General features: G+C 53.8%; 2 protein-coding genes across 9 annotated transcripts; one reads left to right on the top strand and one right to left on the bottom strand.

Moving 5' to 3' along the window:
• Nucleotides 1–68: 68 nt before the first annotated feature.
• On the bottom strand, nt 69–17,444 carry TBC1D17 (TBC1 domain family member 17). Its single transcript, XM_066374041.1, has 17 exons — nt 17,249–17,444; nt 16,663–16,761; nt 16,363–16,437; nt 7,577–7,700; nt 6,693–6,894; nt 6,187–6,298; nt 5,942–6,100; nt 5,489–5,617; nt 5,295–5,398; nt 4,754–4,848; nt 4,256–4,372; nt 4,079–4,179; nt 3,899–3,998; nt 1,728–1,825; nt 1,502–1,618; nt 902–988; nt 69–820 (listed from the first exon to the last, which is right to left on the bottom strand). The coding sequence occupies exons 1-17, from the start codon at nt 17,267–17,269 to the stop codon at nt 620–622; spliced, it is 1,941 nt and encodes a 646-aa protein (XP_066230138.1). The 5' UTR covers nt 17,270–17,444; the 3' UTR covers nt 69–619.
• Nucleotides 17,445–17,592: 148 nt separating this feature from the next.
• On the top strand, nt 17,593–25,662 carry AKT1S1 (AKT1 substrate 1). 8 transcript variants are annotated; one of them, XM_066374063.1, is made up of 5 exons: nt 17,593–17,750; nt 21,516–21,901; nt 22,957–23,034; nt 23,126–23,295; nt 24,599–25,662. In XM_066374063.1, exons 2-5 carry the CDS (start codon nt 21,523–21,525, stop codon nt 24,740–24,742), a joined length of 771 nt encoding a protein of 256 aa, XP_066230160.1. In that variant the 5' UTR covers nt 17,593–17,750; nt 21,516–21,522; the 3' UTR covers nt 24,743–25,662. The 8 variants fall into 8 exon arrangements, with proteins under 8 accessions (XP_066230160.1, XP_066230162.1, XP_066230159.1 ...); XM_066374065.1 differs by having other exon boundaries at nt 17,608–17,744; XM_066374062.1 differs by having other exon boundaries at nt 17,612–17,962.
• Nucleotides 25,663–25,745: the final 83 nt, after the last annotated feature.

Here is a 25,745-nt window from a genome sequence, read left to right as displayed (position 1 = left end):
GTCATCACAGTGCCCGTCCCACTGTCACCACACACATGGCGCCTGATGCAAGTAACACAAAGCTCGGCTGGCAATGGATTAAACACGAGTTTATTTTTCTCAAGTAACAAGAAGCTGGTAAGCACGGTCCTCAGAGTGAGCAGCTCTGCAGGTCCTTCCATCTCGGTTAAGTCCAGGATGTGTCTCCACACGACGGCTAGGTAGCGGTCGCACCCCATCCTCACTCATCCAAAAGCTCCAAACTCCGGCAGTTAAGTGAGACCTGCCTCCAAAAGCCCGGCGCCCCCACTCATCCCCAAGGGACCTCCTCTTACGTTTCATTGGCTGGGTTAGGGGTTGGTGGTCAGACACCTGCTCTACAGATTGATCAGAGGGGACCACGTACAACCCCCTCCCCATCCAAGTTCAAGGCAACTGGCAGCCTCCTTCCTACACCTACACGAGGCCAACTGGACATTAAAAGTGTCAGTTAATAAAACCAGCTAATGAGGGCACAGGAAGCATGGCAGGAGCCCCGCCCCTTTCACTTGCCCTACCCCCCGCCTCTGGAGTGGGGTCGTGCGCGGCAGGAGCTGGATAAAGTGCTGTTCCGGGGAAGGCTGCAGCCAGCCCAGCAACGTTAGGAGTCCACGCCTTCCTCTTCCTCCTCAGGCAGGATCTCCAGGCTGCTGTCCGGCTGCGGAGCTGTGTCCACGGGGAGCGGTGGGGCCGGTGGGGTCCGTGTGGGTAACAGTGGCAGTGGGGTCGAAGGAGGCGAGGGGCTGCGAGGCTCTGCGGGCGGGACCAGACCTAGGACCTCCTGCACGTTGTGGGGCAGCTCCTGGAGGATTGGGGAGGAGGGAGCGAAGTCAAGAGTTTTGAGGAGAGGTTGGGGTGGGGCTGTTGGGAGGGGGGGACTCACCACACAGGCCGTCAGCTGCCGGTAGAGCGCCTCGGCCCTGGTCAGTACGTCCTCCACACTCAGCTTCATGGTCAGTTCGTTGATGTGCTGCAGGGAGGGGGTGGGTCAGGCCTGCCTGCCCGGAGGCACTCAGCCACCACCGCCAGAGCACCTACTGTGTGCCACACAATGGAGGGAAGACGGGTGGGGCTGGCCCTCTTGGGGCTCAGAGTGGAGCTGGGGGATTAGGGAGGTCACATTGTCCCAGGCTGCTTGCCAGATGCAGGACACTGGGAAGGGAAATAGCACCAAGCCCCATCGCTGTGGCCAGCCTGTCCGGGTTTATATCCTGGGGGACCCACTCACACACAGGCCACATGCTCTGTGAGGACACTACTGCAAGCCATGGGATGGGTAGGAGAAAAATATCTGGTCTCACAGCTGCAGTGCTCAGAGCTAACCGTACTTTGAACAACCCTACTTTGAGTTCCGACCACTGCCAAGTCCTGTGGAATAGACACAGTGCCAGACTGCACGGAACTCCCAGCCAGCCGCCGTGTCTCCTCTGCGCAAGTCAGGATGGGCAAGGAGAAGGTGGGGACCAGGAGGGTCAGGGCTCACCTTGAGGATCTCATTGGAGCCAAAGCCCGAAAGCATGAGGGTGTCCCGCTCCATGTCCAGGATGGCGCAGGCCACCAACAGGTGCAGATTGGGGCCCGGAAGCCCCGTCCACAGCACCTAGGTATTGCCAGAGGGAGGGGTCACTGCCCAGCCTCTGCTTGAGGTTCCACCCAGGTCCGCGCTTGCCCACCTTCCCCGGGCCTCACACCCATGCCAGTTGGCCCACCTCCCACAGCCGAAGGATATCTGGGAAGGGGAATTCCCTCTTGAACCAGATGAGCAGCCACCGGAAGCAGAAACACAGAGAGCCAGAGTCCTGGGAATCTAGAGGACAGCAGGGGAAAAGTGGCTAAGCGAAGAACAGGCTCAAAACCAGTGCTGGTCTCATCCTCATTCACAGTGTGCCCAGGGGTGCGACTGAGACTGTCTTCTGGCTGTGAGACTCTCCACCTGTCTAGGCAAGTCACTCATGCCCAGTGTGGGAAGGCCTCTGGGCCAAGACAGGAATGCTCTGTCAACAGGAACCTCTCCCATCCTGCCTTCCGAACCCCAGACCAGGTGAGGCGGCCCTGGTTTTCCGATCTGATGTGGAGGGATGCAGTGAGACCCAGGGCTGGCGGGGGCGTGAGGAAACTACAAGCTAACCCAATAAAATCCAATTAAAACAAACAAACCAAAAACAGAAGTTGGTATAACTTTCCAGGAAAGCAACGGTGGGGACAGACATTTCAAAGGGTGTAAAAATATGTACTGCCCTAGATACAATTTTACTCTCTGGAATTTTACCTAAAGAAACAGACTATATTCCTCATGATGAAAAACTGCACATAACCTAAATGTCCAGGAGGTCAGGTCAAATTTTTTTTTTTTCAGTGAGAGAAGGGAACATAGAGTCCCACATGAGCCCTGACTAAGGGCTGATGCTAGACTGAACTGAATTATCCTCAGTGCCTGAGGCCAATGCTCAAACCAATCAAGCCACTGGCTATGAGAGGAGAGAGAAGAGAGAGAGAGAGAGAAGGGAGAGAGGGAAAGGAAGAGAAGCAGATGGTTGCTTCTCATGTGTGCCCTGACCGGGGATTGAACCCAGAATGTCCACATGCCAGGCTGACACTCTACCCATTGAGCAAACTGGCCAGGGTTGACAAGTAAAAATTTTATTTTTTTCAGAGACAGAGAGAGGGATAGACAGGGACAGAGAGATGAGAAGCATCAATCATTAGTTTTTCGTTGTGCATTGCGACACCTAAGTTGTTCATTGATTGCTTTCTCATATTGCCTTGACTGTGGGCCTTCAGCAGACCAAGTAACCCCTTGCTCGAGCCAGCAACCTTGGGTCCAAGCTGGTGAGCTTTTGCTCAAACCAGATGAGCCTGCGCTCAAGCTGGCGACCTCGGGGTCTCGAACCTGGGTCCTCTGCATCCCAGTCTGACACTCCATCCACTGTGCCATCCTGGCCAGGCTTATTTTATTTTTAGCAAGAGACGGACAGACAGACAGACAGGCAGGAAGGGAGAGAGATGAGAAACATCAACTCATTGTTGTGGCACCTTAGTTGTTCATTGATTGCTTTCTCATATGGCCCTTTACCAGGGGGCTCTAGCCCGGCCAGTGACCCCTTGCTCAAGCCAGTGACCTTAGGCTCAATCCAGTGACCATGGGTCATGTCTATGATCCCACACTCAAACTGGCAACCCCACACAAGCTGGTGAACCAGTGCTCAAGCCAGACAAGCCTGCGCTCAAGCTGGCGACCTCGGGGTTTTGAACCTGGGTCCTCTGCGTCTCAGGCCGATGCTCTATCCACTGTGCCACCACCTGCTCAGGCATGAAAAAACACTTCAAAAAAAAATTTTTTATTCATTTTAGAGAGGAGAGGGAGAGACAGAGAGAGTGAGAGAGGAGAGACAGAGAGAGACAAGGGAGGGGAGGAGCTGGAAGCATCAACTCCCATATGTGCCTTGACCAGGCAAGCCCAGGGTTTCGAACCGGCGACCTCAGCATTTCCAGGTCGACACTTTATCCACTGAGCCACCACAGGTCAGGCTGAAAAAACACTTTAAAACCAGAATTGCAGCAGTCCCAGCACCAGGAGGCCAGAGAACCTGTTTCCAATCTCTGGCTTGAGGTGGGTGGAGATAAGAGATGCTCAGAGGTTGCCTGAGGAGCGGGGAGGGGGGGGGGCAGCACACAGCAGCGTGCACACACCCGCCACTGCTGAGGTTTTGCTACAAATTGCAATCCTGCTTTCACAGGTAAGTTCTGGGTTCTGCGTTATGCTGGGCATTTTTGTGTGGATTGGAACCAAATGTCCTGGACACTGTGGCCACTAATTCCCAGAGACTCTTGGCAACATCTGTGGCACTGCTGTCCCCTACCCACCCACCAAGACACATACCCAGGAAGTCACAGAGCGGTGGGTCCAGCACTCGGAGGAGCAGCAGGAGCTGCCCAAGCTGCCGCTTCATGGTCTCCTGACTCTCCTCAAAGTTCCCGTGCTGTGGGGGGAGGGTCACGTGAGGGCCTGCACCCCACCCCTTGAAGGGGGCCCATCTCCCACCCCCACCCTGAGCCTTACCACAAGCTCCATGAAGCCACAGAAACACCAAAAGGCATCCACCTCGTTCTGAACAACGTAGAGGATTGGGGAGAGAAGGTCACTCATGCCCTGGACGTAGCCTGCGGGGACAGGAGGTCAGAGCCCCTCCCAGGCTCTCAGCACCCCTGACGGCAACCCCCTCCCACCAGTGCCCACCAAGGTCGAAGTGGTACATGCAGTAGGTGAGAAGGATGTCATTCAGCAGGCCCAGCCCTGGGTTCTCAGGACCCTCATAGAACTTGTTGGTCCTGTCCGTGCGGCTCACGTCTCTCTCTGAAGGATAGGGTGCAGGGTACAAAGGTGAGAAAGGTGTGGGGGGTGGGGCGCGTCCTTGTTGGCCACTGTCGCTGGCTTCCTCTCCTCTTGCTGGCAGACCCCCAGCAGATGTGGGCCGGTCCCACAACCACCTGCCCACTGTGGAGACAGGCGCATGCTCCCCATGTCCACCTAGCACTGATGGTTATGAACCGTCCACAGATGGGGAAACTGAGGCACAGAGCTAAAATCACTTGCCAATGTCTCGCAGTTAAGTAGTGGCAGAGCTGGAATTTAAACCCAAGGAGGCTGGCTCCCGCCCCCGCCCAGTCCTTGGCCCCTCCCACCCTGGTTCACTCCCATCTCCCCCAACAAGGTCCCCTCCAGGCCCCAACGCACCGATGAGACTGCGGTATCCGTGCAGCAGTGAGTTTCTCCGCTCCTGCTCCGGGCTCACGGATTTCCACTGCAGCTTCATGCGGAAATACTCGTCCCTGCGGGGAGAGAGGGGTGGGCCTGCAGACACCTTGCCAGCGCCTGGGTCCCCCAGGCTCCGCCCGGGTCAGCGCCTCACAGCCCCTCTGCCCACGCAGACCCAGCCCGGCCCCCTCCTGGTATTTCCTGACACGGGCTTCTGTTGCGTCTGTCACCACCTCTGGTGTGGGGACCAGGATGCACAGCAGGGGCACAATATATACAGGGAATGAGGAGAGTTCAGGAATTTTGAGAGCAAAGTGTGGTGACAGGATAAAAACAGCAACGGAGCGGGGGCCCCCGTGGTGCCCAGCACGTGACAGGCTCGCACCAATGTCTGGAGAGCAATGTGTGTGCACACCTGCCGGCCACTGGCACGCATGCACCACCAGCCTCCCATCAACATGGGAGGCCGGGCAGTCAGGGGCCGGAGCCAGAACAGGCGGGGCAGGAGCCTCCCACTCACGTTTTTTTGCGCATGTGGGCCTTGTGCTCCTCAGCTGAACCCTCCCAGCGGAGGTATCCCAGGAGGAACTTCCAGGCCTCTCGCCTCAGGCTGGGACTCAGACCCTGGGGATGGGGCAGGCAGGCAGCTCAGAGGGGGGCCCCCTGGCAGCCTGCAGCCCCAGCCCTGCCTCCCTCACAAACCCGGCGCCTCACTCCTGAGAAGATCCGGGCTTTCAGCTCGGGGACCTGCTGCAGGCGGCCCTCAGGGCCCACGTGGCGGGCCCACTCCTCCTCTGTGACCGGAGGTGCCCGCTCCACCGCCGGCCGAGGACCCAGCTCCACCTACAGGACACGAGGCAAGTGAGCCCTGTCTGTGGGGGACCCCACAGTACCCCTGACCCCTATGCCAGGCCACCTTAAGGTCACCTCAGCCCTTAGCTCAACAGGCAGTGACAAAGTCACCCCCAAGCCTGGAAGGGCCCCCCCAACCGTTAACAAGCACCAGGAGCACAAGCTGTTAGCACTTTCCACAGTCACTCACACTACCTGGTGAGGGTGGGGCCATTATTATCCCCACTTTTCCAGGGAGGACACTGAGGCCCTGGGAAAAGCAGTCACATGGCCAAGGTGACAGGCAAAAGTAATGGGGTCTACCCTGATACTCACACAGGAAATGACCTCGAACCCAGGCTCAGGCTCATCGTCGGGGACTGGGTGGAGGTCGGGGGAGGCCCCCTCAGGGTGTGGCTGCAGAGCTCCCCGGAAGAAGTTGGTCACACGGGAGAAGCTGCTGAAGGTGGTGGAGTAGGGGTCCTGGAGGAAGCGCTGGGGACAGGGCCAAGGGTCGGTCACAGCCTCACCCCAACCACAGTCCCCCCTCCCTCCACACAACCCTCAGCCTGGGGACTCACAGACACCACATTGGAGCTGTCCTGGTCGAAGAGCTGGAGGTGGTAGAAGGAGTTGGAGAGGGCAGAGGAGTCATGGGGGAAGACGAGGTAGAGGCGGGAGTCCTGTGGGGAGCTGGAGGGACGTGCTTTGATCACACACACACACACACACACACACACACACACAGAGGGCCCTGCGTCTGCCCCCTCCTCCCTCCAGGTGCTAAGGGTCCCAACTACTGCCTGGGACCAGAGCTGGGCCCCAGGGGTGGGCACACAACCCAGGCCAATGAGGGCCTTCCCTGAGGACAGAAACTTGGAAGCAATCAACTTTTTCCAATATCCTAGGACCCCAAGCCTGCCTGAAACCAAACTACCCTTTGGCTTTGTGGTTACACGTGCCAGTCAATTCCCTTTTTCTGCCTTGAAATCATCCTGAATTGTGTTTCTCACAGCCCTGAGGGGCCAGCTTTGGCTGTAGAGGGACAGGGCCTGGCACAAAGGCCCGGCGCTGGGAGAAGACTCACCTGGCCAGCAGCAGGTAGCGGCTGAGGATGCGGAGCAGGGCGCGGGTGCCCCCGCGGTGGAAGTGCAGGGCAGGCAGGGAACCTCCGGCCTGGGTCACCAGGACCAGGTAGGCCCAGCTGAGGCCGGGCTTGGACCGGCGGATGGACTTGAGCTCCCCCAGGCTCACCGAGAAGGCCCAAGAGTCCCGGGACAGGCTGGACTCTGCACCGAGGGGATAACACAGTCATGTCCTGTGAGCCCACCATGAAGCAGCCCCAAGCCCTGCCCTCTGGAAGCTCTGGGTCACCCCACATTTCCATGAAACAGAATGACTAAAATGTCACGGAGCCCAGACCGGGAGACATGTGTTTGCTCCGAAATCAGCGCCCTGTGGCCCTCAGGACGCAGACCAGATTCCTCACGGCTGCCCCTGCCCCGTCACCTCCAACCTTCTCTTTGCTCCAGACCTCACTCTGGAGCCACAAGGAAAGGCTGGTGCCCCATGCCAAATGTCATCAGTGCCAGGCACTACCTTTTTCTGGAAGGCTCCTCCAGCCCCGGAGGGATGAGAGGCCTCCCCTGGTGCCACCCATGCCCTGTGACACTCCAAGATGGCCTGAATTCACCTGTCACCCTGAAGATACAGACTCCCATGGCTTAGACTCATGTGGGGTGCCCACAGCCAATCAGGGAGCCTGGCAGAGTGAGCAAGTCTGCAGCCCCTGGAGATGCTGGCCGTGCTAACCTGGGCTGAGGACAGCCTGCATCGCCACCCACTCTCCCAGGACTGGAAGGCCAGTGCTGGGCGGCCATCCTGACTGTGGGCAGTGAAGCCCATGGAGCCATGACCACTGACAGTAAGATGTGTCACCACCTGCCCCCCAGGGGTACTAGCTCAGCTTACCTCTTGTGGGTTCTGAGTGGCGGGTCTGTGGCCTCACAGTGCTGATGACAGCCCAGTCGGGTTCATAGCCGGGGTCAAAGGTCGGCTCCTCCTCTGAGGTGCAGGAGTCCCCTGCACTGGCATCCTTGGGGAATCAAAGGAAAAGAGAGGTTGTGGATTGAGTTTCCAGATCAGAGCCACGAGACTATCTTGGAAAACAGCCCCTCTGCACAGAGAGAAACTGAGGCACAAAGAGGGCACCAGGGTTATCCAGAACAGCTAAGGACTGGACTGGGTCAGGACTGCAAGCCATGTCTCCCGGTGACGCTCATCAAAGCACTACCACCTGGCAGCAGGTAGACGGGCAGGGTGCTCTGCCGTCGGACTCCCGGGGTCGCAGTGTTGAAGTAAGTGGTATTCACTAGGGCAGCTCAAATCAGAGCCACATCGGATACCCCTGCGTGCCCACCAGAATGGCTAGAATAAAGGAGACAGGTAATAACAAGTGTTGGGAAGATGGAGGTGGGAATGTACAGTGGTGCAGCTGCTGTGGGAAGTCATGCAGTTCATCAACAAGGGGAACATGGAATTACCACGTGACCCAGCAGTCCCACTTGTAGGTATGAATCCTACAGAAACGAATATAAATGTCCCACAGGAACTCATACATGAACATTCATAGCTGCACTGTTCACGATAGCAAAGAAGGGGAAGCACCCTGACCTATGGTGGCACAGTGGACAGAGCATGGACCTGGAGCGCTGAGGTCGCCAGTTTGAAACCCCAGGCTTGCCGGGTCAAGGCACATACAATAAGCAATCAATGAACAACTAAAGTGAAGAACTATGAGCTGGACTTCTTGTTCCATGCCCCCTTCTCACTGTAAAAATCAATGAAAAAAAAAAGTGGAAGCAACCCAAAATGTCCACCAAACTGATGAATAAAGTAAATGTGTTTGAGTCACACAGTTGATTCACCATGCTCCATGCTCCAACACGGATGAACCGTGGAAGTGTCCTAAATATTAATAAAAGAAGCCAGTCACAAAAGACCACAACTGTATGATCCTAGCTATAGTATGTGAAATGTCCAGAAGAGGCAAATCTTAGAGACAGAAAGTAGGTTAGTGGTTGCCAGGAACTCAGGGAAGGAAGGACTACTTATAGCTACAGTTTCTTTTTTTTTTTTTTACAGAGACAGAGAGAGAGTCAGAGAGAGGGATAGATAGGGACAGACAGACAGGAACGGAGAGATGAGAAGCATCAATCATCAGTTTTTCGTTGCGATACCTTAATTGTTCATTGATTGCTTTCTCATATATGCCTTGGCCGCGGGCCTTCAGCAGACCAAGTAACCCCTTGCTTGAGCCAGCGACTTTGGGTCCAAGCTGGTGAGCTTTTTGCTCAAGCCAGATGAGCCTGTGCTCAAGCTGGTAACCTCGGGGTCTCGAACCTGGGTCTTCCGCATCCTAGTCCGACGCTCTATCACTGCGCCACCGCCTGGTCAGGCTACAATTTCTTTTGATCATGACAAAATGTTCTGGAATTGGACACTGGCTAGGGTTGCAGAATCTTGTGAATACTGAAAAACGCTGAATTATGCACTTCAAAAATCTAAAGATCTCTGTGTTAAGTAAATTCTATTTCAATAAAAAAAGTAGCTGGTCCACAGGTTATAAAAATAGCATGAGGAGTGACGTTAGAAGAATGACAGCGTGAGAGGTTCCCCTGGTCTCTCCCCTTGAAGTTTCAACAAGAGGAGTTGTAATTCTTTTTTTTAAAAATTCTTACAGCCTGGCCAGTTGGCTCAGTGGATAGAGTGTCAGTCCACTGTGCAGACATCCTGCATTTGATTCTCGGTCAGGGCACACATGAGAAGCGACCATCTGCTTTTCCACCCCTCCCTCTCCTCCTTCTCTGTCTTCCTCTCTCACAGACAGTGGCTTGACTGGTTCGAACATCAGCCCTGGGCACTGAGGATAGCTCGGCTGATTTGAACTTTGGCCCCAGACGGGTTGCTGGGTGGATCCTGGTTGGGGATGCATGTGGGAGTCTGTCTATCTCCCATCCCCTCACTTAAAAAAAAATCTTCCTTATTGATATTAGTCCTCATTGGGTAGCCAGGTTGGTTAGAGCATCGTCCCAAAGCACAGAGGTTACTGGTTTGATGCCCGATATGGGCACATACAGGAACAGATGTTCCTGTCTCTCTCCTGGTCTCGCTCTAAAATCAATAAAATAAACATTAAAGAAACTGTCCTTTATTGATTTTAGAAAAAGGAAGGAAGAGAGAGAGAGAGATATCAATTTGTTGTTCCACTTTTTAAAAAATTAATTAATTTATTTATTCATTTTAGAGAGGAGAGGGAGAGACAGAGAGAGAGAAGGGGGGAGGAGCTAGAAGCATCAATTCCCATATGTGCCTTGACCAGGCAAGCCCAGGGTTTTGAACCGGCGACCTCAGCATTTCCAGGTTGACTCTTTATCCACTGCGCCACCACAGGTCAGGCCCACTTTTTTTTTTTTTTGTATTTTTCTGAAGTTGGAAACGGGGAGGCAGTCAGATAGTCTCCCGCATGTGCCCGACCGGGATCCACCCGGCATGCCCACCAGGGGGCGATGCTCTGCCCATCTGGGGCGTCGCTCTGTTGCGACCAGAGCCATTCTAGAGCCTGAGGCAGAGGCCACAGAGCCATCCTCAGCGCCTGGGCCAACTTTGCTCCAATAGAGCCTTGGCTGCGGGAGGGGAAGAGAGAGACAGAGAGGAAGGAGGGGGGGGGGTGGAGAAGCAGATGGGCGCTTCTCCTGTGTGCCCTGGCCGGGAATCGAACCTAGGACTCTTGCACGCCAGGCCGACGCTCTACCACTGAGCCAACCGGCCAGGGCCGTTCCACTTATTTTTTATGCATACATTGGTTGATTCTCGTATATGCCCTGTCAAAGGATAGAACTCACAACCCTGGCATACCAGCATGATGCTCTAACTAACTGAGTTACATTAGGGTAACTGAACAGTTATATTTCAACAAAGGATTTACTGCTCAACACATGCAGTTGAGAGATTCCCCACACTGAAACACCTGAAGGTGGGTGAACTGGAGCAAATAGGAGGGAAGGGAGCAGAGCAGAGATGGCTGGGTGCAGCCCAGAGCTCACGGAGGGTCTCAGGAGAGAGGAAGTCAGGCTGCCACCTGCACTCCCTACAGCCTCGAGGAGCAGAGATGCACAGTGAATGTTCCCTGCCCACTGCAATGTAGCCCAGTGACCAGGAAGGTGACGGAGCGCAGAGGGACACCCACAGTTGTCTCGCAGCCACCATTACTAAGCAGAAAAACAAAGCCACGGAGCCCGGCCCCTCCTCTCCCAGAGCTAGCAGCAGGTCCCAGAAGAAGCTGTAGCAGTGAGCATCAGGCTACAGAGCACGTTATCCGCAGCCCTGAGAACTGGAGAGGCAGAAGCAATCTTCCCTGAGCAGCAGGAGCATTGCGGCTGATCCCAGCGACGGGTGGAGATACCAAGGTGAAGATGCTGGCATGAAGCAGCTGAGGTCTGGCAGTTGCCATGACTGGGAGGAGAACAAAGCCGTGAGTGCGCCAGCTGACCTCTCCCAGGTCACCCACCCCAACCTGTTGCAGTTGTACTACCAGCAGCATCTAGTTGCAGGGGACAGCGCTGGGATTTCATGAGCTCAGAACCCCATCACCACATTCCCCCACAGGGGTGCTGTGGTGGGACTGAGGTGACCTGGTCACAGGGGACAGCCACCACTGAGCAATCCTGAGAGAAAAAGAACAAAGCTGAAGGCATCACACTTCCTGACTTCAAATTATACTTCAAAGCAACAATAATGAAAACAATATGGTATCGGCAGAGAGAGATACACAAACCAATGGAAGAGAACTGAGAGCCCAGATATAAACCCATATGTATACGGGCAGATAATTTTTGACAATGGAGCCAAAAAACAAAAAATGAAGGAAAAAAAAGTCTCTTCAATAAATGGTGCTGGGAAAATTAGAGCGCCTCATGCAAAAGAATTAGACTATTATTTGTGACCATACACAAAAATTAAAAACAATCAAAGCCCTAACTATAAGGCCTAAAAACATTTCCCAAACTCCCTTGCAGCTAGAGTGCCCGAAACAAGATAGAGTCTACCAATCACATATACTCAGATCTGTAAAGCAGAAATTAGGTGAGGGCAACTTTCGGCCATTATGGCCCTGTTTGGCTGATGAGCAAACAGGAGCCTCATCTGTCTAAATCAGGGGTCCCCAAACTATGGCCTACAGGCCGCATGCGGCCCCCTGAGGCCATTTATCCGGCCCCTGCCGCACTTCTGGAAAGGGCACCTCTTTCATTGATGGTCAGTGAGAGGAGCACATTGACCATCTCATTAGCCAAAAGGAGGCCCATAGTTCCCATTGAAATACTGGTCAGTTTGTTAATTTAAATTTACTTGTTCTTTATTTTAAATATTGTATTTGTTCCCGTTTTTTTTTTTTTTTTTTTTTTTTTTTTATGCTTTAAAATAAGATATGTGCAGTGTGCATAGGGATTTGTTCATAGTTTTTTTTTATAGTCTGGCCCTCCAACGGTCTGAGGGACAGTAAACTGGCCCCCTGTGTAAAAAGTTTGGGGACCCCTGGTCTAAATCTTCCTGCACTTAGGTAGCTGGGCAGTGGTGAGGCCAGCCAGCCTTCCAGGGCCCAGCCACTAGCTCTGTGGGGGGCCGAGTAGCAGTGATGTGCTCCTGAACCCAACAGCTCCAATGCCAGTCCCATTCACCACAGCCCTCATCTTGGCAGTGGTGGCAGCTTCGCTGTCAGGTCAGTTCTGAAGTGTCCATACTGTTCCTCCAGCCCCAGTAAAATTCCATAAGCCTCCACTTTTTTGCATGTAATCCCTTGCTGCTTAAAGTAACTGGAATGTTTTGGAACTCCTGCAACAAACCTTGCTTGATTAGAGCAACAGCAGAAGGACCCAGACTTGTTAGTCTACCCAACAGCCATTTCTGCTGCTGCTTCCAGGCTGACTGAGCGCCTCTCATAACAGAAAGTGAACTCTACTATTCACTTTCCCAGCATCCTGTGCAGTTTCAAGTGGCCTACAGACCCTGCTCTACCCAATGGCAGCTGAGAGAGTATCTATGGGGAGTATGAAGAAAGGAAATACTGGAAAAAGGCACGTACAAGAATGAACACCCTCTGGTACACTGTTGGGTGCTGCGGAAGGGCGACTTGGTATTTAGAGCTATAGCAACAAACTAGGGCCAGGAGGGGAGGGCCAAGAACTAGCAGAGACACCCATTCACACGACTCCTGATCCACCCGTGGCAAAGCCATCACTGTCCTCTATGCTATTTGCCAAATATTAGCAGCTCTCTGCCTCTCAGGCGAACAGCAGATTCACAGCTCATTGAACTCTATTGGCTGGGTGGAGCCAGGTGAGCAGTTCTGGCCAAGGGGCTGGGATGTATCACTTCCTGGATGGGTCATTTCATTGTGGGGGGAAGACCTCTAGAGCTCTTTCCCTCTATCACAAGGAATGGTGACTTTTAAGATGGTGACTGCTCTAGCAGCATACTTCCTTGAGTAGTCATGATGAGCAAAGTTCTTTGGCCAATCTGCAACACAAATGTAGAGTGAGCAAAAACAGTCAAAAGGGCTGGAGCTCCAGCATCCTTTTTAGACCATGAGAGCCTTGAGGATGGATACAACATGTGGAGAATGGTATAGTGAGAATGGAAGGAAACTGGGTCATTGATGACACGTGAACCTGTACTTTTTTCTTTTTCAGCGAGAGAGAGAGAAAGGGGGTACAAACAGGGACAGTCACACAGGAAGGGAGAGAGATGAGAAGCAGCAACTCATAGTTGTGGTACCTTAGTTGTTCATTGATTGCTTTCTCATATGTGCCTTGACTGGGGGGCTACAGCAGACCAAGTGATCCCTTGTTAGGGCCGGCAACCTTGGGCTCAAGCCAGCAACCTTGGACTTCAAGCCAGTGACCTTTGGACTCAAGCCAGTGACCATGGGGTCATGTCTATGACCCCACGCTCAAGCCGGATGAACCTATGCTCAAGCTGGCAACCTCAGGGTTTCGCACCTGGGTCCTCAGCATCCCTGGCCAACACTCTATCCTCTGTACCACTGCCTGGTCAGGCGAACCTGTACTTTTTTTTTTTTTTTTTTTTTACAGAGACAGAGAGTCAGAGAGAGGGATAAACAGGGACAGACAGACAGGAAGGGAGAGATGAGAAGCATCAATCATTAGTTTTTCGTTGCGTATTGAGACACCTTAGTTGTTCATTGATTGCTTTCTCATATGTGCCTTGACCATGGGCCTTCAGCAGACTGAGTAACCCCTTGCTCGAGCCAGTGACCTTGATCCAAGCTGGTGAACTTTTGCTCAAACCAGATGAGCCCGTGCTCAAGCTGGCGACCTCGGGGTCTCGAACCTGGGTCCTCAGTGTCCAGTCCGACGCTCTATCCACTGCGCCACCGCCTGGTCAGGCCAAACCTATACTTTTTAATAGAAGAGGAATGAGCTTCAAGTACTATTTCTGCTATGCACAGCCAAACACAATTCCTAACCAGTGCAGAGGGTTTCTGAGAAATCTTGTTTTTCCTGATGAGGAAAGATGTGATTGACACCCTGTCTGCCCACTTCTTCTTGCCTTAAAAGGTAGATGCTATAGGACCTGGCCGGGCAGCTCAGTTGGTTAGTGTTGTCTCTGTACATGTGGGTTTGATCCCCGGTCAGGGCACATACAAAATCAACCAATGACTAAATAAATAAGTGGAACAACAAACTGATGTTTGTCATCTTCTCCTTTCTTCTCTTTCTCTAAATATTAGAAAGAAAGAAAAAATGTAGACGCTGCCTGACCTGTGGTGGCACAGTGGGTAAAGCATCGACCTGGAACACTGAGGTCACCAGTTCAAAACCTTGGGCTTGCCTGGTTAAGGCACATATGGGAGTGGATACTTCCTGCTCCTTCCCCTTCCTTCTCTCTCTCTCTCACTCTCTCTCCTCTCTAAAATGAATAAATAGAAGAAAAAAAACTGGAACCAAAGCAGGTATTTAAAGGCCACCTAGGTAAGCCTGACCTGTGGTGGCATAGCGGATAAAGCATCGACCTGGAATGCTGAGGTCACCGGTTTGAAACCCTGGGCTTGCCTGGTCAAGGCACATATGGGAGTTGATGCTTCTTGCTCCTCCCCCTTTCTCTCTCTTTCTTCTCTCTCTAAAATGAATAAATAAAGTCTAAAAAAAAAAATCTAAAAAACAAAATAAAATAAAGGCCATCTAAGCAATCATAGTAGTGTCTCAGTGATCCAGGCCCTGACATCAGCAATTGAGGCCAGCAGCCCTACACCTCTGGGAGTCTTGTGAGATGAGAGAAATGATCCTGTCTGCTTAATCTGTCATCAGTCTGGTTTTGTGTTCCTTGGAGCTGAATGTACCCTGAATGCCCTTTCTGCTGAAGCCCACCCTATGGGTTTCTGTTATTTGAAAATACAAGTGTCAAGGAAGATAACGACATTCTCAAGAACACTCAGACTGACTTCCAGGTTTGTGAAAAGTGCAAGCTCCCAGTTGTTTCTGCCCTACCTCCCTTGGAGGGGTGGAGGAGTGGGTCTGGAATCTCCATGTTAGCCCCCGACGTTATTTGAAACCCTATGACCCAGATGAAACTTCATCCTCTCCCCCTGGCTAATCGTATCTGCCCCCTCCCTGACCTTCTAGCTTCCAATCTCTCGATCTCCCTTCCTTCAGTCCTTTGGTCCATGTCCCACATTCCCCACCAGGGCGCTTTTTACACTTATTTTTCCCTCAGGCGTCCAGGACAGGTCCAGGGTTCTGAGCCTGGTAACGCAGGCCCAACCACCTGTCCAGCAAACCCCTCTCGACACATCCCCTTTCTTCCTTTGACCTGAAATCACTTCCTCCTGCCCCCTTCTCATCTTCAGAATCCAAGCCCAATTGTCTGCTCCCCAGGAAAAGGCGAGGCTCCCAGCATGCCTGGGTTCAAACCCAAGTCCCAACACCTCTAGTGTTTTAAAAAGTTGATTTTAGAGAGAGAAGAGAGAAATATCGCTTTGTTATTCCACTTATTATGCACCTTCATCAGATGGTTCTTGTATGTGCCCTGACTGGGGATAGAACCTGCAACCTTGGTGTATTGGGATGATGTTCTAACCAACTGAGCTACCTAGCCAGGGCTCTCCTAGCTTTTCTGACCTCTGGAAAGGAGCCTCAATTTCTCAAAAAGAGAATGAGGGAGAGACCTTAGGCAGGGTCTGGGCTTAACTCATCTCTGGGTGCCAGCACTGTCTAGCACAGGACATGGCAAGAAACCTCAGAGGACTATGTGATGAGAAGGGCAAGGATGGAGGGAGTGCTGCTCTCGAAGTGGATGAGTAGCCTCAGTCAAGTCCTGTTTTCTCTACGGACATGATGGCAGGACCGCCCCAGAGGAAATGCCACACTTCTTCAAGTTCTTCTGGGCTAACAGCCCATGAAACTCAGAGCCACAGTCTGAGTTATCCTCTCATGTCCTGGCAGGGCTCTCCTACGAAGTAACAGGTTGAGGGGGCAGCTGTCCCCATGGCCACGAACCTCACGATATCTGCTTCCTTTGCATGAATGGGCATCTTCAGCCCCATTTCAGAGACAAGGAAATCAAACAGGATCCCATTTACCCCAAGGGTAGGTCTGAGATTGTACCAGATCTTTCATACTCCTTCCACTGCCTCAATTTGAAAAATGCAAGTGGAGAAGGAGGAAGTGAGGAAAGTCTACCTTCTTGGAGAAGACGATTTGGGTGGCATCTCCAGCTTCCTCTACGGGAGTCCAGTGCAGGAGGACGTCATTGTCCTGAGGGAAGGAAAAAGGGGTTAGAGGGGCTCTCCTTCTAACTCTCCAAACCATACTGCCACACTTATTCCTCATTTTGGAATCTCAGCTTGACAAAGCCCTGTCTCTCTCCAGTCCCAGCCCCTCTTTCTAAGATCCCATCGCTGACAACCAAACCATCCCTCCTATAGATGTAGCCTCCATCACGATCTGGGTCTGCCCGAGCCCTGCTCCCTCCTGGCCCACCTTCTCCACAACACGGATGACGCCAGCGATGAGGGAGTCCGGATCTTGATGCTTCTTGGCACTGGTGTGCAGGTACACACCTCCCTTCTCAAACACCACCTGCGGATGGGAACCAATGAGGAATGGGGCCCAAGCTCAAAAGACACCCAAGGGGCGGGACCCAGACGGGAGCCAATGGGGTCAGGCAGAGGGAGTCGCTATTTCCCCAAGGGGCGGGGTCCGGAGAATGCATACCTAGGGCATGAGATCCGGACTGGTGAATCGTGAATACCAGCGAAATGTCCGCGGGGCAGTGGAGGGTGGAAGGAGGAGGAAGACAAATTGGGGTAGAAGGGGAAAACTGCATTCCAAAAGGGGCGGGCCCAGATGAATATCTCAGCAGCCCAGGAGGCAGGGCCAAAAGATAAGTGGGACTTCCCTAGGGCAGTGGAGGGAAGGGCGACCGAGCGTTTATCAGGGAACGGTGTATTTTCTACGGATAGGACGGGCTACCAGAGCCCAGGCATGTCTTGAGGGGAGAGAGTTGACCACTGGAGGGGACGGTTTCATATAGACAGAAGAGAAAGAACGCGATCGCTGTGCTTACCCTGTAACCGGCTCCCTCCATAGCCGCGGCCGAGGATCCACAGATGCGGCTCCCCCCTTTTCCGGGTCAACGTGCTGTCACATCCGGATATGAAATTCACCTCAATCCCCGACAGTGGTAGCGCCCTTGCCTATTTTAGAGGAGGAGTGGATGTTACTATCTCTCTGAATGGGGTGGTTGAACTTGAACCGTGAGGGTAAGTCATAGGGCTCAAACCCTGAAGGTGGAGCCATCCAGCGAAGTGCGCAGGCGCAGTGCCACCGTCCTGTCCAAGAAGTAAACAAGGGGGAGGGGCCAAGAGCTCCACCCCCTCACTCAAACTCTCCGAAACGCCTACTTCTTTCTCCATATTGTATACTGGCATCGAAGCCAAAAAGGTGCCATTTTGCTTGAGGGCACGGGTAAAGACGGTCAGCTGAGGCTATGCTTACGCGGGGTGGTCCCATCCTTCTGCGGGGCGCAACAGCAAGGTCCTGGAAAAGAGAAACCGAGAAAGGTAAAGGTGAGAGAAGCTGTACATCCCAAAAGGCGCTGAAGAACTCAGATTAACGGGATGAAGTCGTCAGTATCCCTGGGAACGAAGCGATTCCAGACGAACTCATGAGTCACCATCGACAGAAAGCCGTCTGAGCCGCCATATTGAAGTTGGGCAAACTGAAACAAGAAAGGCTGCCTTGTTGGATCTTTGCCAGTCTTGGTGCTGAAAGGAACTAAGTTGGAGGAAGAGCCCGTGTACATTTTGGGCAAATGATGGCAGGCTGGTTGCCATGTCATTAACAGACACTGCTTTCCTCTAGTTCTGTGCAAGAGGTTGATTATAAGTGAGGGACGTCTGCTCGCTTGTCTTACTGTGCACTGAGTTTGTACGTGCAGGCCACCATATTCCTTGGGGGTCACATCGAAATGATCGAGGCTTGTTTCTGAGCGGGCTGAAGCTTTCCCCCATCTATGGGCACCCCTGGGGTCCGGTGAAGCCACTTTGGCCTCCATCTTTGTCACGGGCGGCCTCCATTAGGGAGGCGGAGTGTGCAACGTGGAGGCGGGCTACTACGTGGAAATGACGCACGCCGTCGCCATGTCGTTTGAGGGCGGCGACGGCGCCGAGCCGGCCATGCTGGCTGCGGGCACGTGAGTGGAGATGGCGTTGTGAACCGCGGTGTGGGAGGATTTAGCGGTCCCGAGGAGAGGGTCTCGGGGAGGCCGAGCCGCTCATGGGAGAGATATGGCCTGCGTAGATCAAGGGTTAGAGATCGTCCAGCGACCCCACGCTGAGCGCTGGAAAGGGATCGCCGGCGTGAACCGTCGAGTGTGAGCTGAGCAAAACCTAGAGAGCTGTATTTTCCGGTCTTCAGTCCCACTAGGATTCTTACTTTGTGGACCATGTCCCTAGGGTCGGTGGTGGCTCCCGGGGGGTGGTGTGTGTGCTAAGCGCCCCTCCCCCGTCTAAAGGCGGGACTTCCTGTTCTGCTCCCCACCTGGGCGGGATTTCCTGTTTTCTATCCGGAGAAGTGGGTCTTCGCTGGCCCCCGGACGAGCTGGAGACGTCTCTGGGCGGTGGAGAAAGACACGAGACATTGACCCCGCCTTACGGCTACGGGGTGCATCCTCGAGCCTCCCACCTTCTAGCGGGGTTGGGGGTGGCACTGCCAGTTTGACAGGTAGTTGCAGGGGGGCTTCATTAGCATTCCTCATTCCTTGGGGAACTTTTCCTCACTTCTTCCTGGAGTCAGTTTCTTTCACTTCGCCTCCTGAGAGGCCACTTTCCCTGTTCTTCCTCCTGTGGAGGACAGGTCTCACTTCTTTTCCTCTTTCCCTAATCTTAAACTGCTCCATTTGAGGGGAGGGGGTGTCCTCTGTCTCTTAGCTCTTTGAAAGATACAGGACTTCCTCTCGAAAATGGAAGGGCAGGACACTCCCCAAGTCTTGGTTTCTTTCCTTTGGATAATCCACCAGAGTCCCCAGAGAGGTCTCCGGCACTCTCGTCCTTTTCGTGTGTGCTTTCTGAGGTGGGGTACCCTTACACCCACTCACCCCCATTTTTTTCTTTGCAGCCCTGTTGTTACACTAAGGTCTAGGACAGAGAGGAGTTTATTCCTGGTGTCCCAAGAAAGTAAGAGCCCCAGGCCTAGCACTGTTAGGTTGTGTGACCTTGGACCAGTCATTTCCTTGCACTGAGCTTCAGTTTCCTCCATCAGGTGGGAATGACTCAAGGAGGGGCTGTCAGACCCTGAGCACGTCCCGGCTTTGTTAGGTGTTGGAGTCGGGGCAGATGGCATTGTCAGTCAAATCCCTGCCCTTTGTAGCTGTGTGCTTTCAGGCCAGTGTCTTAAGCTCTCTGAGTTTCTCTTTTCTTGTCTGGACTAGGAGGTTATAAAACCTTTTCTCCGAAGGTAGGCAGGATGGCACCCTTGTATTTAGAACAGGCTCTGGCTCCAGATTGCCAATCTAGTTCTTCTCTTCAGCTGTCTGACCCTGGTCCTGATATTGACTCTGCCTGGGCCTCAGTTGCAAGTGTGAAGTGGTTGATAACAGCTCCCCCCTCATAGGGCTGGTGAGAGAGTGGGATGAGATTGTTGATGCCACACTCAAGTCCCTGCTTGGCATGCAGCAAGGGTAGAATAAACTTGTGCGGGGTCTGAGAGGACATGTGCTGGTTGTGCTCTCACTGTGTGTGGCTTCAGCAAGGGCTTTGTATTCTGTGACCTCTGGTTGCCTTGTTTTTGAAAAACAGACTTGTAGGAAAGATAAGCATCATGGGCCAACTCTAGGCTCAGACAGCAACTTGCACACCATTTTCTTTTTCTTTTAAATATTTTTGAATTTATTTTTATTATCTTCTTTTTACAGAGACAGAGAGAGAGTCAGAGACAGATGGGAAGGGGGAAAGATGAGAAGCATCAATCAGTTTTTCATTGCAACACCTTAGTTGTTCATTGATTTCTCATATTGCCTTGACCGCAGGCCTTCAGCAGACCGAGTAACCCCTTGCTTGAGCCAGCGACCTTGGGTCCAAGCTGGTGAGCTTTGCTCAAACCAGATGAGCCCGCGCTCAAGCTGGCAACCTCGGGGTCTCGAACCTGGGTCTTCCGCATCCTAGTCCAACGCTCTATCCACTGCGCCACTGCCTGGTCAGGCTCTTTCTTTTTTAAAAAATGTTCATTTTACTGATTTTAGAGTGACAGGAACACTGGGGTGCTTCTGTATGTACCCTGACCGGGGATCAAACTAGCAACCTCTGCACTTCCAAACTGCTCTAACCAACCGAGCTATCCAGCCAGGGCTAGCCCACCGTTTTCTGATCGGTCCCACTCTCGGTCCTGTGTGTGTTAGGCAAGGCTGCTGGTGGCTCATAGATGAACCTGCCAGGTCCGCCCTGGAGAGCTCCCACACTGGCAGGGGAGATAGACATGGATCCAGACAGCACTGCCCAGAGAGATATGTCCTGGAATGGGGGTCACTCATGTTGGGGGAGCCCATGGGGCAAGGTGGATGTGCTGACCCGATCTAGAGGTGAGGGAAAGATGGACAAGTACATGGAGGACCAGTGATGTAGGTATGCGGTGGGAGGTTTGGCTGAAAGCTTCAGGCCTCAGCAGCCTGGAAGGGGCTGTGACCTTGTCTGTGGGTTGGTGGCAAGGGGCAGGGTCATCGCAGATGTAGAAGAGCCCCTGCAGGGCCATGTGCTGACTGGGCTGGAGGCTGGGAGGTGTGAGAGGGGCTGGGATGATGGTCAGGGCAGCACTGTCTACTGTAAGTATAATATGAGCCATGCATCTAAATTTTCCATGAGCCACAGATAAAGGTCATTTTCACTGTATTTTATTTAGCCTGTATATTTAGAATGTCATTATTTCAACATGTAATCACCATCAGATTGCTCATGAGATGATTTACTCACTACTTTTTTGTACTAAGTCTTCAGAACCAGTGTGGCTTTCACACACATTCCACCTCCCACTTTGGACCCGCCATATCTCAAGTGCTCTTTACTCACCTGTGGCTGGTGGCTGCCAAGCCCAGGGCCAAGAGGAGAAATGAGAGTGGTGGGGACAGTGCAGGTCAGGAGGGCTGGGGCTGGGATTGAGGTCTGGATGGGGAGGGGTTCCGGGGGAGTGGTGGCTTTGGGGGCAGATGCTAAGCTGATCTCAGCTAGGACAGGTGGATGCGAGGGATGGGAATGGTGTCCAGGACAGGCAGACACATGGGGCTGGGTGGGGACAGTACAGTCAGTCCAGCCTCAGATTTCCCTGTCCTGCTCTGCCCACAGGGTGCGGATGGCGTTGGGGCGCCCCGAGGAGCTGTGGGAGGCCGTGGTGGGGGCTGCTGAGCGCTTCCGGGCCCGGACTGGCACGGAGCTGGTTCTGTTGACCGCTGCACCACCCCCGCCACCCCGCCCAGGGCCCTGCGCCTATGCAGCCCATGGCCGTGGGGCCCTGGCCGAGGCCGCCCGCCACTGCCTCCAGGACATCGCCCTGGCCCACCGAGCGGCCAGCACCGCTCGGCCCCCTGTACCCCCACCAGCACCACAGCCACCCAGCCCTGTAGGGAGCCCACCCCAGCCTGCATTGCCCAGGGAGGAAGACAAGGAAGACGAGGACGAGCCGACAGAGACGGAGACCTCTGGGGAGCGGCTGGACGTCAGCGACAACGGAGGTGAGAGTCACGGGGCAGGGACTGGGGTGGCCCTCTGCATGGCATGTTGTCTCAGCAGTAGGTTTCCCTGGAGAGGTGAGACTTGTTTGTCTCTGAGCCATAACATTCTGTGGAGGCTGGAGCCTCACAGAGCCTGGGTGCCAGGCTGCCTCGCCCGTGCGTCCTTGTGTGACTGTGAGCAAGCCATTTTCTCTCTCTGATCTTCGGTTTGTGTACAGTGTGCTGGGTCCAGCTTTGCTGGAAGGTGCTGGACACGAACACAGTGCCAACTGGTGGGACTCGGGTCCAGCTGACATCAGGCAGTGTCCTGGGGAAGTTGTGGGGTTGGATGGGGGGCCTCCTGAGCCAGAAGCATGAGCAGAATAGGATTTATTTCCAAATCTGGATGCCCGGTGCTTCTGAGAACAAAGGGGATTAAGAGTAATTGGGGATGGAGCAGCACTTGAGGAACTCGGGGGAGGAGCAGCTGGCAGTTTGGGGGAACACGGTGGTTGGGCACTTCCCAGAGATTAGACTGGACTGTTAGGGCGTCAAGGATGGGTAGGAGTTTGCAGGGGTCTCAATAAATAGGAGGTGCTTGTTTGTTATTGTGACTATCAGTAGCCGCCTTCCTCACTATTTTTGGAGAAAACCTGCATAGGGTTAAGGGCACAGACTCGGGAGCCATGTGGAATGGGTTCAAATCCCCACGACCCCACTTATTAACTGGGACTTTGGGCAAGTGGCTTAACTTTTGTGCCTTCAGGTTCCCATTTGTCCAACTGGAATCATAATAATCGCACATTTCTCTCAGTCTGTATTTTGAGTGAGTTCATCTCACTCAAATAGACTTTACAGATTTCCTGTTCAGCTAGTTACTTTCACCTGAAGGTGTAACAGGTAGAAACTAGAGTTGTTTCTGCCGATGACCAGACTGATAACCAGGGAAAGGCTGTCTGAGGCAGAGGGAATAATAGTTCCAGAATCCCTGAGGCTTGCAAGGGCCTGGCCAGTGCAGGGAGCAGAGGCAGTGGCTTGAGGAGGTGACCTGACGGGCCTGGGCCTCTGATGCACAGGGCTCTTTGTGATGGACGAAGATGCCACGCTCCAGGACCTGCCGCCCTTCTGTGAGTCAGACCCTGAGAGCACAGATGGCAAGTGTCCCAGGCTGTCCCCATGCCCCAAGTGGGGGGATGGTGGCTGGGTTGGATGCAGGGACAGAGGCTGAAGTCTACCCTCTCTCAGACGGCAGCCTGAGCGAGGAGACCCCCGCTGGCCCCACTGCCTACTCAGTGCCCCCGGCCTCAGCTCTGCCCACACAGCAGTACGCCAAGTCCCTGCCTGTGTCTGTGCCCGTCTGGCCCTTCAAGGAAAAGAGAACAGAAGCACGGTCATCAGATGAGGAGAATGGGCCGGTGAGGAGCAAATGGGAGGGGGGAGGTGAGTGGTGGGAAGGGCTCAGAGCCACCTCCTTCAGGAAGCCTTCAAGCAAGGATGCCACATTTCATAGGAATGATCCATCCTCCCACCTCACTAGGCAGGTTCTTGGGCCAGAGCCATGCAGTGTGAACTATTGCAGCCTTCTAATGAGCCCCAGTGTCTGGTAGAGAAAGCCTCTTCTCTAGGAGCAACTCCATTTATAGAACACATGTTGCGAGCAATGCATGAGGATTTTGGTATATTCTCCCGGTGGGGGAAACGAAGGCTCAGAGGGGATCCAGTCACCTGCCACCCCCCACCCCAAATGTTCCTGGCCTTACCTGGATTTTGTCCTCCCCCACTTGTCCTCTCTTTCTCCCCCATGATCCTACATGTGTACTTCCTGGGCTGTCCTGAGTGGGCCCTCATCCCTGATCATTGAAGCTCCCTGAAGCAGAGGGGAAACTGAGGCCTCTGTGTACCCAGCTTTCTTTAGGAAAGCAACTACAGGCTCCACGGGAGGAGGCCTTAGGTCCCCTGGTTCACTGTCTCTCTGATCCTGTCAGTGTCCTTGTTTACACGGTGGCAGGGTCCAGCAGCTGCTGAACACTCAAGGCCTGAGTACTAGGCCCTGGGCTGGTAATTGAATGGGTTTAGGTCCAGCTTCTAATGGTGGCCTCACCTGGGGGCCAGGCGCAGCTCAGGATGATGGGAACTACTCGGTGTTGGGGCTGTAGGCAGAATGACACGACCCTCCCAGGTGGAGGTTGACATGGAGGAGAACCTTTCTGGACAGCGCTGGTGACATGGTAGTTCACCTTTTCTGAGCAGCCTGTGTTGATTTTCTCAGACCCTGATTTTACCCCAACTTTCAGAGCAGAAAATGAAGCCTTCAGCAGGGGTGAAATCCCTGTGGCTAGCTAGTGGGTGGCAGAGACCTGATTGACAATTGATCCAAATCCAAATCCTTCGATGTGAGACCAACTGGGTGCACACAGCCTGCTGGTCAGATAAGCAGCTTTTCCAGTGTGTGGGAAGGAACTAGAACGCGATGGTTCAGGCCGAGAAGGCAAGGAGGCTTCTTGAAGGAGGTGGCCTTTGAGCCAAGTAGGATGGTCCTATATCGAGCGAGATCGGGTGAAGGGCCTTCTGGCTCGGCATCACAGGGGCGAAAGCGCTGGGAGGGGAGCTGGAGCCCAGAGTGTAGGCATAGAAGGTTGGGGTCGGGGTACATGGTGAGTGTGGGTACGGTGGCCATGGCTGCGGGCGCTGACCACGGCCGTGTCGCTGTCCCTGCAGCCCTCCTCGCCTGACCTGGACCGCATCGCTGCGAGCATGCGCGCGCTGGTGCTGCGGGAGGCCGAGGACACCCAGGTCTTCGGGGACCTTCCGCGACCGCGACTGAACACCAGTGACTTCCAGAAGTTGAAACGGAAATACTGAGGCCCAGGGAGAGAGCCTTCCCGCTGGGCGTCCGCCCAGGCCTACACTACACCCCGGCCCCGCCCCCGGGGCCCGCCAATCCGAGTGAGATTCGGGACCGGCCTCTCACATCCCCGGCCCAGGATTGATCAGCCTCAGCCAATCCCTGCCGCCCTTTTAGTCTACCGCCCCCTTCTGCGGGGAGGAGCGGAACCTATCCAGGTTCCCGATAGGGTCTGTTGCCTTTTTCTGCCCAGCGACAGATTCTCTCTATTAAGGGACTGGCTCGCTCTCCAATCGGCCTGGCTGGTTCTAAACCCTAAATTGGTTGACTCTCCGTTTTCTGCCTAGCGACAAGGCTCTGCTCGCAAGGCATTGGCTCCATCTCTGGAAGGGTACAGCCGAGCCCCAGGATTAGGTGGTGGCGCTCCAATTTCAGACTGGTGAGCGGGCAGTTTCATTTGATTGGCTCAGAGCGTGAAGGTCTTGACCAATCTCAAGAATCATCACCCGCACTTTCTGAAGTCTACCCGACTGGATTCAGCCTCCTGGGGACGTGGCTAAGCCCTCCTGTGCCCAGGATTGACCTGTGGCCTTAAATTTACGTTCTTTACACTACTAGGCCTGAGGTCATTTTACTAAGTCCTGGCAACTGGTCTCTGGTCCCCCTCTTCAGGGGTGGCCTGATCCTGCCCCTGCGTCTGACACTGGCTGGTTCCATCCCTTTACAGCCTGCCAATCGAAACTCATCCTTGTCCAGGACGTAACCAGCTCCCGCCCCTCTCCCCTTCCCCCACAGGTGCCTTAAAGGGCTCTCGTCCACCCAAGGTTGGGGGCAGGGGCCTTCACTCTCCGGCCCTGATGTATGTGGGGGGAGAATGGGTGGGGATCGCGAGTTGGGAGCGGCACTCTGAGATTAAAGAGTTTTACCTCTGTCAAATTGAGTGTGAGGTGTGCTGTGGATAGTCATTCAACAAACTTTCTAAAGCCGAATGAACAGCAGCTCTGATTCTCACTGTATAGC

Source organism: Saccopteryx leptura, chromosome 3 (genome assembly GCF_036850995.1).
Source record: "Saccopteryx leptura isolate mSacLep1 chromosome 3, mSacLep1_pri_phased_curated, whole genome shotgun sequence".
Lineage (NCBI taxonomy): Eukaryota > Metazoa > Chordata > Mammalia > Chiroptera > Emballonuridae > Saccopteryx > Saccopteryx leptura.
This window is presented reverse-complemented; position numbering and strand designations above follow the sequence as displayed.

Bases quoted from the DNA above. Each gene is read 5' to 3' on its own strand.
- TBC1D17 (XM_066374041.1), bottom strand. From the start codon at position 17,269: ATGGAGGGAGCCGGTTACAGG. The intron at 6,101-6,186 runs GTGAGTCCCCAG...CCCTGTCCCCAG, and splicing joins ACAGCTCCAATGTGGTGTCT to CGCTTCCTCCAGGACCCCTA. The intron at 3,999-4,078 runs GTAAGGCTCAGG...CTCCCCCCACAG, and splicing joins GTGGCTTCATGGAGCTTGTG to CACGGGAACTTTGAGGAGAG.
- AKT1S1 (XM_066374059.1), top strand. From the start codon at position 18,471: ATGGCCTGCGTAGATCAAGGGTTAGAGATCGTCCAGCGACCCCACGCT. The intron at 18,557-21,515 runs GTGAGCTGAGCA...CTCTGCCCACAG, and splicing joins GCCGGCGTGAACCGTCGAGT to GGTGCGGATGGCGTTGGGGC. The intron at 23,035-23,125 runs GCAAGTGTCCCA...ACCCTCTCTCAG, and splicing joins AGACCCTGAGAGCACAGATG to ACGGCAGCCTGAGCGAGGAG.